This window comes from Aptenodytes patagonicus, chromosome 6, assembly GCF_965638725.1.
Source record: "Aptenodytes patagonicus chromosome 6, bAptPat1.pri.cur, whole genome shotgun sequence".
Lineage (NCBI taxonomy): Eukaryota > Metazoa > Chordata > Aves > Sphenisciformes > Spheniscidae > Aptenodytes > Aptenodytes patagonicus.
This window is the reverse complement of record NC_134954.1, coordinates 63,964,362-63,978,034: the sequence shown is the minus strand read 5'-3', so window position 1 is coordinate 63,978,034 and position 13,673 is coordinate 63,964,362. Positions and strand designations below refer to the sequence as shown.

Here is a 13,673-nt window from a genome sequence, read left to right as displayed (position 1 = left end):
TATATTAAATGCAATTTTATGCAATTGTTAATGATGATTTATTACATGAGCTCTCAACTGCACAGCAGTCATAGTACTGTCACTTGCCCTTTAAGCTATTCCTACTCGTATTCTCTAAGGACAAATCTTCAAGATTCCTTTTAGGGCAGCTTTAAAGTCCGTTTGTTTTGCTCTTAATATAAGCCTGGATCAAGCCAGTAAAGTGCCAAGTAAATGATTAATTTTAATACCAACACAAGTTACTTCCAAAATTAAAACCTGACTTATTTTCAGATTAAAAACTTATACCTGCATGTTCAAAATAACTTTGCTTGTCTGTGATTGTTTTCCCTGAAATTAGTTAGCTTATTAGTTACATTCAAGCTTGGCATTTTCTCCTGATTTGTAAACTGTGTTTGTAAACTGCAGAACCTCAGGATGGTATTCAGCCCTGGTTCATTAGCAAACCGAGATCAGTGACAGCAGCTCCTGGGCAAAATGTCCTTATATCCTGTGCCATTGCTGGAGATCCTTTCCCCACTGTTCACTGGTTTAAAGATGAGCAAGAAATAATGCCGGGAACAGCATGTGAAATCCTGCAAAATGAAGACATCTTCACACTGATCTTGAGGAATGTGCAGTCTCATCATGCAGGCCAATATGAAATTCAGCTCAGGTATGTTTGCCATGAAAAGAGCTTGTTCCCTTGGAACAATTAGTTATATTTACCCTCAAGTTGAAATTCCCACCTGAAGAAGACAAGAGTTCCCTCCTATTCGCACAAAACAGTAGGGTACTAAAGGAAAAAAATATTTCTGAGGGATGAAAAGAACTAATAAAACTCAAAGAGGAAAGAGGAAACACAAGAAGAGTCAGAATAAAGGACAAAGTAGTACAGAGTTTCCTTTAGGGATCCTGAAAAATAAAGCTTTGTGGCAGCAGTATGGGAAACAATTTGGGGTTCTGGCAACGGAAACCACAATCAATGTCTTGATTTTGGAGCTATTGTCTATCATGATTGGCATCTCTCTGGATATTTGTAAGGATGCCTGCTTTCCATGGGAACAACCTGACCAGGAAGGGCCATTCCACAAGATTATGATCCATACCTTTAAGGGGAGAAAGTGTTTCCTGGCCATGTTTGAAATGTCTGAATTTTATATGGAAGTTGTAGTCTCCTTTTTCTGATGTATCTTTGAAATGAGGCACCCTGATGGTTTGAACTTCTTGTCATTCCTACAGAATTTGGAAGAGCTGTTTTAATTTTTTTTTTTTTTTTCCTGGCAAAATAACTGTCCTTTAAATGAAGAATCAGATTTGCTGGTTCTTTACCTTGTAGAAAGTACCACAGCGTTTTCCACCTCCAATGGTGAAGATTGGGCATAATTATGTATCCCTTATGTGGTTATAGAAAACTTAGTGTAAACTTTAAACTGATGTTATCATTCTATGCTATTTACTGTGCATAGATGTATTGCCTTACTCGGGTAGTATTTGTGACTTTCTTTATTAAAATTTATTTAACTATCATGGACATTTGAATCCATTACACTGGAAGAAAATTATCTGCTCTGCTCCACACGCTAGCTTTTTAGTCCACATGGACCAGTCCAGTAGGCAGTTTAGACAGATACTGCCCAGTATTATGAAGTGTTAGCATTGCAGTTCTGCACCACTTGCACGTGCCTGGTTTATGGTGAGTTTTGTCTTTTCTCATGCTATAAACAAGTTATTTTTGTTTCATATACTTCAGTCTAGTACAAAATTTAAAAGCTGAATTGTCCTTTGCCTGCTTGCAAATAAATTACTCATGTTTTCCTAACCCAAGGAGGGAGGGCATTTCTTAATAAATTTAACCCGTTTAGCCTCTAAACAGTGAGTTTAATTTTTTATATTTATAGTTTATTTTCCAACCAGTGTTACCCGAATGATGGACACGTCACTGTGTAGATGCCTAGCTCTAAGGTAGCTCATAGACTATCGCAGGCAGCCACAAACTAGCCTCAGTATATTTTAGTATTTAAAGTCAGATGAGGCACTCACTTTTCACCAGAAAAGGGTGCTTTAGAGAATTATACGTGTTATATATCAAGATTTCCTATAATGACTTTTTCTACACTTAATTTCAAGTCTTATTACTAACATTTATGTAGGTAGAGCCGTATGTGCCATGACCTTTTTACAAATAAGCTCTTCAGTAGATTTAGACCCTTTGTACTCCACAATAAATTGTGAACTGACTCATTTCAGAACAATTGGCTTGTTCGCAATCAGCCCAGGTCATCTAGGGCATTCATAATGCTGATTTGTGCAGGTCATGTCTACGTACATCCTTGCATCTAAGAAAAGTCTCTTTGAGTTTCTAACACCCAGTACCTCTGGCAGGATTAGAAATGCCAGTTCAATTTCATTAAGGTCACGAACCTCTACCTGAGAGAGCAGGCCAAACTGTGAGAATTGCTACCTTCTACTGGTACGTTTCCACACTTCAGATTGCATGCCCTGGACATGGGCATCTTCTCTTATGATGTGCTGGTGGTTTCACTTGAACTCAAAGAGAATAAGATATTTCAGCAAAACTTCAGGGATGGAAGAAGGAAAGAGAACAGGAAGAACAAAGGAGAGCCAAGAGGGCTTTGTGGAAGACTTTGTTGTGGCTGACTTGAGCAAGTCGACCTTAATGATCAGGTGTGGTTGGTGATCACCCAGGCCAAATTCATCACTGAAGACGTTTGTCAAAGTGGAAGCCTGACAATATCATGGCTCTAGAACATAACAATGTACACTTAGAAAATAAATTATTTCAGAAAATTAGCGGAGGAGAACAATTTTTTGGGGGGTGAGAAGAAGTGAAGGGGTAGCTAGAAAACAACACAGCAGATTACATACCAGTTTCAGTTATTCCCTAATCCTTTTACTGGAGAAATAGCTGGGGATCGCACAAAGATCAGTGCATTCATGTTGGCTTTTTCTAATCCATAATGAGTAAAGCTATGCTGCAATCAGAGCAAGGGGAATGCTGATATACCTCTTTTTACCCTGCTGTCATTTGTAAAATTTCAGTTACTGTTCGGGGAACAGAAAGCCATATGCTTTTAGGCAATTGTTTATGTATTGTGAGTAACAGAGAAGTAACTGCCTCAGGAATATCCAAGGAGCCAAATGTCAGCTGTATAACTTCAAGTTTGCAATAGAGCTAAAATAATTTTCAGCAGCAAATAGTCTTGTCTAAATATCTTTTGAACTGCCTGCATTTGTCTTGAATACTTGATTGAGAATTGTTTATATATTCAGAAACAGTCTTAACAGTACCTGAGAGGAGGAGAGCTGCATTTAGTGTCTTTCTCTCAAAAACTCCTACAAAGTCCATTAAAAATATGGAATAACTGAGAAACCACAAGTCAATTCACTGAAGAGTTTATAGAGAAGTTGACAGTGGGCTATTTTTAAACATAATAATTTTCAAATAAAATGTGCAGCTCCTTTTCATGTATTAATTTCAGAAATGTTGCATAGCTGCTTTTAGGGAGTCATTCCTTCTCCAACTCCCTTAATTTAGTCGGGGCATGGTTTCCTACCAGCGTTAATTATTTTTCAATTTTCTCCTCCATTTTTCTTAAGCTCTAAATTCTGTCCTAATACCTCCACAATTCTCCTTTTGTGTTGGCTGCTCACAAATTAAAACTCTGTTCTTAAAAATTTAGGTTTAACAAAAGATCTATTTTTCGCTACCTAGTTCTTTCTCCTTTCATCAGAGTGAGCTGACAAGGGTGTGTAGCCCAGCATGATCCTAGTGTGATCCATCAATGATTGCTGGTTGGCTTTCTGTCTTTCCTTCCCTCAGCATTATTAGAATACGTGTTTGCATTGCCTTTTACTATATAGCAGACTACTAAGTTTGACTTTTAAGAGGGTAGTAATTGTAACCTCTCCTGGTCCTTGTTTTAAACCTACACGATTCCTCTACACTTGCATTCTTCATTTTAATTGTCCTAATAATGTTCCATTGAGCCTGTTATTGCTCAGGCCTCAAGGAATGGTGTTGCATAAATACCAAAGCAACAACAGATTCACCCACTACTGCAGTTCATCTATTGAAGTCTGAACGTTTTACAGCCTGCAAAATGCCATCCCGTGCAGTTGACGGATAAGAAATCAGTCAGAGTCTCTGTGAAATCATCGTGATTGAAATGGGAAATAACAATCCTTTTTTGACTCAGAAAGTGATGCAAGCGTTGGTATCCTTTTTCTCCCAGTACGACTTTCCCATGTTCTTTTGGTCAGTGTGTACATCATAAATGAAGAGGTAAGCAAAGAAATTGGGAGTACTGGACAGAGACTGTGTTTGCTGAGCAAAGCCTTTATCTTTATAACAGCACAGTCAACGTGAGAGACCTCAGAAATCCTCCTGCAGTTCCTTAAACAAATCATCTGCTTTGTTAATCTTTGTCTTCTCAGATGCTGAGTATTTCTCTTCTCCCCCATTCCATCTTCCATAAAAGTTTGGTTAGTGTTGATTAATCTTATTTAGAGATTTTGATAATCTGATTAAAATCAGTGGCACCTTGAATACTCTGCAATTCAGGTTATATAAAAAGCAGTTGTAAGATTACATTCCATTACACCAAACAGTAAATATAGTTCTGTCTTTCTGTAAAATACAGTTTGCAAACTTTCTTTTCTGCTATCAACACATTGTCTATTTTTAGGAAAGAAAACCGTGACCCCTTCCCGTTCCATTCTCCCACTCAATGCTGTAAAATGCAAATAAAATGATTGGTCTTTCAGGTATAAAAAGCTTTTGGCCAAACCCTCAAGTGAGGTAAATCAGTGCATCCTCTTTGAAGCCAGTAGAGCTACTCTGCTTTATGTCAGCTAAAGTTGTGATCCAGTAGATTAGTTGCTTTCTTTGGGGCTAAAGCTTCATGGAGTCTGGACTTTCTCTCCATTTAACTAACTCACAAAAGAGTTGCAAAACCTCATTCTGAGGCTTTGCAGTTGCCTGCACTGAAGCACCAGCTACAGCTAGGGATCAACTTCTTTGCCCCTTTCAGTTCATTCTTAAAAAAAATGTAATTTACTTTGCAATACTTGTTTCACGCTTGGTAGGCCAGTAGGAATTTTCAGTGTGTCCCCACACTATAACTAACAGTGCTTTTTTTCCTCTTCCTCCAGAGAGTGCTTCCTAGCGACATGCAGACAATAAGTCTCATCTAAGGTTCAGTGAAAATAGTTGAGTAGATTCTGCCAAGAAACTAGTATTTCAAGATATTTTGAACATAAAAGCCATTCCAGGGAAAACTGATCCCACAATAGGACAGAGGGCTATTTTTAAAATTGCTTCAGGCTTTACAGCTGGGGTTTTATTTGTTTTTGGTGTGGGGGGGGTTTATTATGATTCCTTGACATTTTAAAGATAAGTCCTGCGCATGGGCATTCTACAGAACAATTCTGCAAAAGTCAACACTTCCAGACACTTCTTTACAGCATGGCTACTAAGGATAGGTTTTATCCATGTCTGTCATTATTCCACAATAATGGAGCCACTAAGATCTGTCTTTGTCTAGCATTTTGTTGATAAAATGCCAATAGGGACAACCTCAAGTTGCAGAAGTAACATTGTTATTGCCAAGATTCAAAACGGCAGAGGCCTGAAAGGCTTGAAGTAGTCCTTGTGTACTGCAAAGCTCCAGCTGCCCCTATGTATCTTGCCTTGCCTAGATTCTGAAATTGCATAAATGTAAAAATATGTACAAAGTTTCCAGAATTATTCTTGATTGAATTTAGCATCTAAACCATCCAGTCCTTCTTAATTTTTCTTGGCTTGTTTCTCTTTTTCCATCTTGTGATCTCCAAGGTGGGTCAGTGTTATTAACTTCACCTTTTTAGACTCTGCAACTGAATTCAGAAGACAAGATTATGTTCTCCCTGCTCCTAAAATCAGTAACAAAACTCATTTTCATTTCACTGGGAGCAGGACTTGCCCTGAGAAGGCTACACTTTTGAACAGGGATATGATGAATCAGACACAGACCTGAGGTTTGTATCCAGTGGTCTAGTTTTCAGCCATTCACTTGAATCAGAAATAATAATTAAGATCAAAGAACTACCTTGTGAATCATTTTTCCATCTAGGTACTTCTGTGTCCCACTGTTGCCATAATTTGTAAGGGCTTCCCAAGGTTTTAAAAATAGAAGGAACAAAATGCTCCCCTGCTTTCTTACCCCCTCCTTTATTTTCCAAACCCTGTGAAAAATAGCTTAGTTTAGAGAGGTTTACTGTGCCTTCCTTATTTGCTTCTTTGCATATGTGAAGAATTTGAAGAGGGAAAGATGCATTGCAGAAATGGGTCCTGCAGAAATGCTATTATTCTTCATAGTGGTCAGGACCACGTTCAGTATCCCTAGATCCCTCTCCTGGGAGAGTGCTGTCTCTGTTACTTTAACCTCTCCCACTGGTGATACAGTTCTTGTGGGCAAATATTTTTGCCATACAGTCATGACAGCAGCTGAGCAGTGGTGCCTCCCTATTTGATGTATGCTGGAAATTGTCTATACTTCAGCTTGCATGGCTTCTCCTACTTTGTCAGCTTTGGATTGGTTTTATGTCCTAAAGGAAGAGTAATTGAGCTCCAGGAGACTTATGGGAGGGATCTTCTGGTAAACCAACAGCCTGCTAACAGCCCTGTAGCACTGGTGCATGAGAAAGTACTTGAGCAGTTTCAGAGTGTGTCTGCTTTTCTTAAAAGCCTCTGAGAGCAGGAAAAACATTCATGAGTTTCAGTAGTGGCAAAAGGGGCCAGTTTGAAATGCATTGTTTGAAGACAACAGGTTTTCAGCAATGTTGGTACCCTGCCATCTTTTGATGCTAATCAGTACATTTGGAGGAGGTGACGTGCAATTTTATTTATCTTTCCATTTGTCTTTACTTCTTTCTAGTTCTCTTGCTTCCAGATGGAGGTCACACATAAGAGGAAGTAAGAATGGCAGGTCTCCAGTGCAGGACTGAGTTAAATATTCTCTGCATTGACTTGGATCCTCTCCTGGCATTTGGACAGTTTCTGTTTGGTACTCAGATGTTCTCTAGTCTTTTGTATTGAAGGAAATAAGGGTTGTGGCTTTCAGTGCTGTCCTTATGGATTGCCTTCAATAACAGTTTCTAGTGTACATATTCTGACTTGTTGGATATAAAGTGTTGAAAACACTTCTGTGGCTTCTTGTTGTTAATGGTCCTAAGGTCAAATAAGATGTGTTCCTACCAGCAGGGCCTTTACTTTGCAATCCAGTTACTTCAGTCAACCCCACCAATTTCTTCTTGGTGTTCAAGGCTTGATTTTCATACTAGGCTAATCCCCTGTTTCATTTTCTAAAGCAACAGAAAACAAGGGAAATCCATCTGAAAAGGTGATGGCACTAACTGCTATTATAAAGACATAACTTAGTGCTGCATCTGTGTTAATGATCTTGCCTACTGTGTGACTTCATTGCAAGTTGCAAATGGGTGGAATTATGGTTTATTCACCCAAACAGAACCATATCTAGGAATGTATTTCCATGCGCTATTTAAAAAACAGGCCAGACAATATGTTTGTGGCAAACTAACAGAAAGGGACTCCTGAGTCTGTGTTTTAAACTTCAGGGCAAAGTGGACTTGAAGGTGCTCTTATCTAGCAGGTCTTTTGAAAGGAGAACACAGCTGGGAAAACCCGCCTCTCTTTCCTTCCTTCCCCCAACACACATGTGTTTTGTTCATGTCCAGGAAATGTGTTCAGTAGCAAAAATTATTTTTGTTTGAAAAAGAAAAATCATCCAGGAGTTTGTAGTCCATTTACAAGCTTATACTTAAACTGGGAAGGACGAAAGTGTTTTCACTAATAAAAGATATCTCTAGTCCTTAATCAATTCAAGTCTGTTTTTTTTAATAGCAGTTCAGGGGAGTGGTGGCAACAGTTACACAACTGCTGCCCTGGGGGAGTTAAATTTTGCTTTTGGCATCTCCTGTGTTAAGTGGAGAAGAGCCGTTTGGGGCTAGAAGAATGATATGTATCTGTGGGAGGGAGGGAGCAGCAGGGGTGGGGGGAGCACTTTAAATGAATTCTTTAATGGGAGCCCTTTCCAGAAGGCATCCATGGTATTCCTCTGCAAAAGGAAGAATAAGTACTCAGCACCATATATGGTGACACTTTAATGTTTTTTAATATAAACATGTACAGGCTGGAGCAACCCATGTAGATGGGTTTTGCTGATTGGTTGGGCCAGGGGGGAGGGAAGGAAATGAGACCCTGCTTTTAATATCTTAACATCAGAAAACTTAAGAGCGTGGGTTTGAATAAATAAACAGTAGGCAGAGTTGGAAAGATTTTCAACTTTGCAAAACAGCCCCTTCCTCTGCCTTGATTTTCCAGCTTTTGTATTTGTTTTCCTTTAGCTTGTTTGTTTGCAGCTGTTTCATTCTGTAAATTGCTTTGATTTTTGTTCAGGGAGTATGTTGTTCCCAGTGTAGGCATCAACAGATCAGTAAAAGCTATTTGAGATAGCTTGGCTCCAAATATAAGGGGACCAAATCCACTCAGTCAACCACCACAATGCTGGGCATAGGAAAGGAGGACCCCACACTGGGTTTGGGCTGCTTTAGTGCAACACACAATCACTTAGCCCAGGCAAGTTACAGTTTTGGAGGGAGAAACCTCTGCTTTTCTGATTTCACTTAAATATTTCAGGAACCAAGTTGGAGAATGCAGCTGCCAGGTGTCTCTGATGCTGCGGGAGAGTTCAGCTTCCAGAGCAGAAATGCTCAGAGAGTGAGTATTTTTCCCAGGGACTTGCATGGGTAGGTTCTATTTTTGCTCTGTTAATTCCCTGCCCTTACAGACCCAGGCTGGCTGCTGTTCAACCTAATCCCCAAATGTGACCCAACAAATTGTTTTCATCATACAGGCTAAGCATGTTGTACCAAGCCAGAGTAGAGATCTTTTTTGTTTGTGCCCTTATATGGCTCCTGAAGTCATCATTGATGCAATAAACTAATGGAGTGTGCTTCTCTAATCAACCTCCCCTTCTATAAACACATTTTGTTCCTGCTCTGAGATTGTTCTCTGACATTTTTAAACCAGCCCCTTTCCTGGCTCTCTCTTTCTTTTCTTTTTCGGATCATAGTGGGAGGGAATCAGCCAGCTCTGGAGAGCGAAGAGATGGTGGAGATCATGGTAAACTAACATTTGGTAGAAGTGGCTTCAAAAAGAACAGCAGTGAAACCAGAGCAGCTGAGGAAGAGCAGGAAGACGTCCGAGGCGTGCTGAAGAGGCGAGTGGAAACTCGGGAACACACAGAGGAGAGCCTGAGGCAGCAGGAAGCTGAGCAACTTGATTTCCGTGACATTTTAGGCAAGAAAGTCAGCACCAAAAGTTTTTCTGAGGAGGAACTGAAAGAAATCCCAGCCGAGCAAATGGACTTCCGAGCAAACCTGCAGCGGCAGGTCAAACCCAAGACCTTGTCAGAGGAGGAAAGGAAAGTTCATGCTCCTCAGCAGGTGGACTTCCGCTCTGTGCTGGCCAAGAAAAGCGCCCCAAAAACCCCATTGCCAGAGAAGGTGCCACCTCCTAAACCAGCCGTTACAGATTTCAGATCTGTGCTGGGCTCAAAGAAAAAGCCACCTGCAGAGAATGGCAGCGCTAGCACCCCAGCACCAAATGCCCGCACCAATTCTGAAGCCCAGAATGCGACCCCCAATTCTCAAGCACCTGTTGCCAAACCAGCAGTGAAAAAAGAAGAGAAGAACGACAGAAACTGTGAACATGGGTGTGCGGTGGTGGATGGTGGTATAATTGGGAAAAAAGCCGAAAACAAAGCAACAGCAAGCAAACCACCAGCAAGCAAAGGAACAGCACCCTCCTTTACAGAGAAGCTTCAGGATGCTCAAGTAGTAGATGGTGAAAAATTGGTCTTACAATGTCGGATTTCCTCTGATCCTCCTGCAGCTGTCACCTGGACTCTAGACAGCAAAACCATCAAATCATCAAAGTCCATTGTCATCTCCCAAGAAGGTAAATTAATTGAATTACAAGCCAGCTGGATGGCACGCTGTTATATCCGGCTCTTGATTAATAATATTTAGTTCAGTAAAGGTAATGCAATACTTTATTTAAGTCCTGTGCCAGTAACTGTTTCCAGATGCAACTTTCTTGTTATTTCAGTGGAGTACACAAGGAACAGTATTGTTTGACATTTCTTGCAGATTCTCCTTTAACAGCCTGCAGATGTAATTTTTATAAAGTTGAACTTCTTGCATTTTTAAATGCTGTTTACATTGCTAATGCTGTTTAAGGAGCTGGTACATGACATTTATTTAAGCTAAACTTTAAGGATTTAGAACATTGGAAACAGAATATTATTATTGCTGGTTTACAAATTCTAATTTATTTCTTCTGTATGTTTAATATTTCAGGCTTTTTATTGCAGTAAGAAACACAGAAGCAAAGAGGGGTTGTGTTATAGAAAGAAATTACTACAACTTCAAGTTACATAGTTAAGATCAGAGTTGAGAATTGATTTCCAGTGTATTTAATGCCCCACCACAGATGCTTCTGTTGCCTTTACAGACACTGAAATATTTGAACCCCACTGGCCTGATGACTTTTAACTAATTTCAAAACAGTACAGAGTTTGGTAAAAGTCCTCTAGAGAGATCACTTTCTGTTGTCAAATGGAGTGATTTCTTTATATTCCACACTCTGGATAATTAAACCCTACTAGACTGGTTTTGTATGAAAGTTAATATTGTATCTAGACAAAATATATTTTCCTTGGGACAAAAATAGGGAGGATAACTGATAATACAAAAAAACTTCTTTACTTCATATTTGTTTCATAAGACACTGAGAGAATTATATGGAGAATAACACTGTCCTGCATGTTGTAGTAAAAAAGTTCATGTTCACAGTAAGAACATGACACAGGGGTCTGCATTCTTAGTTGTGAATCTTTCTTCATTTAATCCAGACTACTTTCGGTGTTATTAAATGAGAACCAAATTAATATGCACAATGGTTCACCATGACGGGTGAATCCTTGTACAGTGTTCCAAGCACTGAAACATGAGGATTCCTTTAAAGTGGATGCACTCAGAAACAACATTGCCTTCAGATAGGGTGGGGGAAAAAAAGGTACCCAAGTACTACATTAAGGGGATACCAAAGTAAGTAGATGGAAAGAGGGAAATGGTAGCAGGTGCGTTGTGTCTGGCATGTGTCTGAAGTAGCATAAAAACTTATTTATGAGTACATGATGATTTTCACCAGAGGGGACTGTATAGAATATATATTTATAGAATAGGGGTAACTCATGTACATGAGAAAAAGTTGACTGGTGGAAATGCCATCCTTGTAAAAAGGACTGACAGGATCAGGAAGGTGGGAGACTGCAATTTAATCAGCCTTACACTGGAAGCAAGATTTCAAGGGTTTTCTTGGACTTGCTCAGAGTGAAAAGTAATTATGCATCTCAAAGTTTCATGTCTCCTATCAAAGAACATCAGATGGACAGCATCTCTGTATCAAAGCTTCTGAGCTATGGTGGAGCTTCCTAAAGTCCCGAAGCTTTAGTGTTGTGGTGCTGCAGAAAGCTGTTTTCTTGACTGAAATAATCTGAGTAATTGACCGTTACAATCCCCCAACTCACATTCACTTTCTAAAATGGTACTGTGGAGCTGAAAATCCAGTGTAGCTGTGTTTACAGTCAAGTGATCCTCATGTACAGAAATGCTCTACCACCTGCCTGAGCAGGGCATGCGAATTATCCCATGCAGTTTGTCTGGGCTAGGTGACACACTTGGTCATAACACCCCAGAGCTGGCATTTTGTCAGGACGTCACACTTTAGCAGTGCTTTCCACTGAGGTAGGGAACGAAGGTCGACAGTGGATAAGGAATCCACTGTTTCAGGACAGCTTCTTGCAGGGAGTGAAGAAACTGTTCTTATGTTTGAGTTGTACCTGCATTATTACACTAGAATCATGCTTAGGTAGTCAGTATTGTTGGTACTTCAAAGTTATGCTTTCTTTTGCACATATTTGCAGAGGATCTTAGAAAGAAATATTACACAGGGAAGTAAATGCTACAGTTTTCTCCTTTAATGGAAAGAAATGGAATGAGGGTTAGAACTATTTTCTTTTAATCCTTATTACGTACCCTCTGGTACGCTGAGGGGATGCATTGCATGATGGTCAGTTTAGGTTTTTTCCTGACAGTACCTGCTAGCTTTGGCACTTGGAGAACAATGTGTTGCTGCTCTCCCGCTGTGAGACGCTTTCATGCCAACTGTTAAGTAATTAACTGGGTATGCATGATACTTACTTTAAGTAAGTTCCAGTTTTCTTAGAGATTGATTTTTCTCTTTTCCCCTAATTAGGAACACATAAATAGTTGAAGGAACCAAGGGAGGAGAAGGAATAATTAGAGCTACAGACTAGAATTGAGAAATAACAAATTCAGGATGAATATCAGGAAATACTGTTCAATAGAGAAACTATATGGATTAGTCTCACAGAAAGCGTTTGGAGCAGCTTTAAACATAGAGAGCAACAATAAAACTGGATGCAGTACTCAGCAGCCCAATGCCAAAATCCCAGATTCCATCTTTTGCCCCAAACGCTGAAAAGGCAGCTTTGTCACACCCGCAGGTGTCATGTCCTTCAGCAGCAGTGCCCTTGGCCAGCCTTGGAGCAGCATTTAATGGGCTCTGGAGATAATCCCCTAGAGTCATCCTCAGCTGAAAGAAGGTTGAGTCTGTGGTGAAGGAGAGGAATTCAGAGCAAATGGACATAGCTCACAGTAATGGGCTTAGATTTTGCAAAGCTATTTTTCATTTCTTCAGTATGACCTTGCTCCTCTTGTGTTACAGCAACAAAATCCACTATGGAAGTGGATAGACTGGGTCTATTGTTAGCTATTTCACCAACTGGTTTTGTGCTGCTGTGATGTTTGGTGGTGACCACTGGTTCTCACATATGGAAAATTTCCGAGAGGTATCTCACAGAAGAATAACTAACTTGTTCTTAGTGAGTTGGATACTTGAAAATCCTCTATCTAGAGTGAGACATGTCTATCTGCTTTTTATCATACTACAAGTCCATCTTAGTATGGGCCACTGGCCCACAAACTGTTCAATGTAAGTAACACATCAACCTGCAGAATGCCATGTATTTGGTTTTCGGAAATTAAATTAACCCTCTCTGGCATTGCCAGAAAGCAGAAAGAGATAGCAGTTTGCTGATCTCCTGGTGCCAAATATATTGTGAAGATAAATACATAACATCTGGTTTCAGGCACATGCCCACCTGATGAAACAAGTGTCATATTTGGCCAGGAAGGGCAGACTTAAAAGTATACTTGTGTGTAACAAGTTCACAGGATCAGCAAACTAGTCCCTTTATGTAGTCACTCACTGAAAGTAACTTTCCTTGGTATATTTGTCCTAGCTGATAGTAAGGCCCTTTACCTGTTAGAAACAACTCTATTCACACGTCTCCTCTGTGTTTGAAGAAGCGAACGCTACGTTGCCTGTCCAAGGCAGTTTAGCCATTAGCGTGCAAGAGAAGGGGGGGATGTTAGCCCCACTTCTGTACCATCGGAGAAGCCTGAATTCAAACACCAGGATCAGAATAATCAGTGATTGGTAAGATCTTTGGCAAAGGAAAAAT

At 39.9% G+C, this 13,673-nt stretch overlaps 1 protein-coding gene across 2 annotated transcripts in view; it reads left to right on the top strand.

Moving 5' to 3' along the window:
* MYLK (myosin light chain kinase) overlaps nt 1-13,673 on the top strand; it is a 220,059-nt gene that overhangs the window by 134,204 nt on the left and 72,182 nt on the right. For both annotated transcript variants that reach the window (XM_076342984.1, XM_076342985.1), the window contains 3 exons: nt 409-655; nt 8,699-8,779; nt 9,135-10,021. In XM_076342984.1, the coding sequence (XP_076199099.1) occupies nt 409-655; nt 8,699-8,779; nt 9,135-10,021 (1,215 nt within the window). The remainder of the gene's footprint in view (nt 1-408; nt 656-8,698; nt 8,780-9,134; nt 10,022-13,673) is intronic.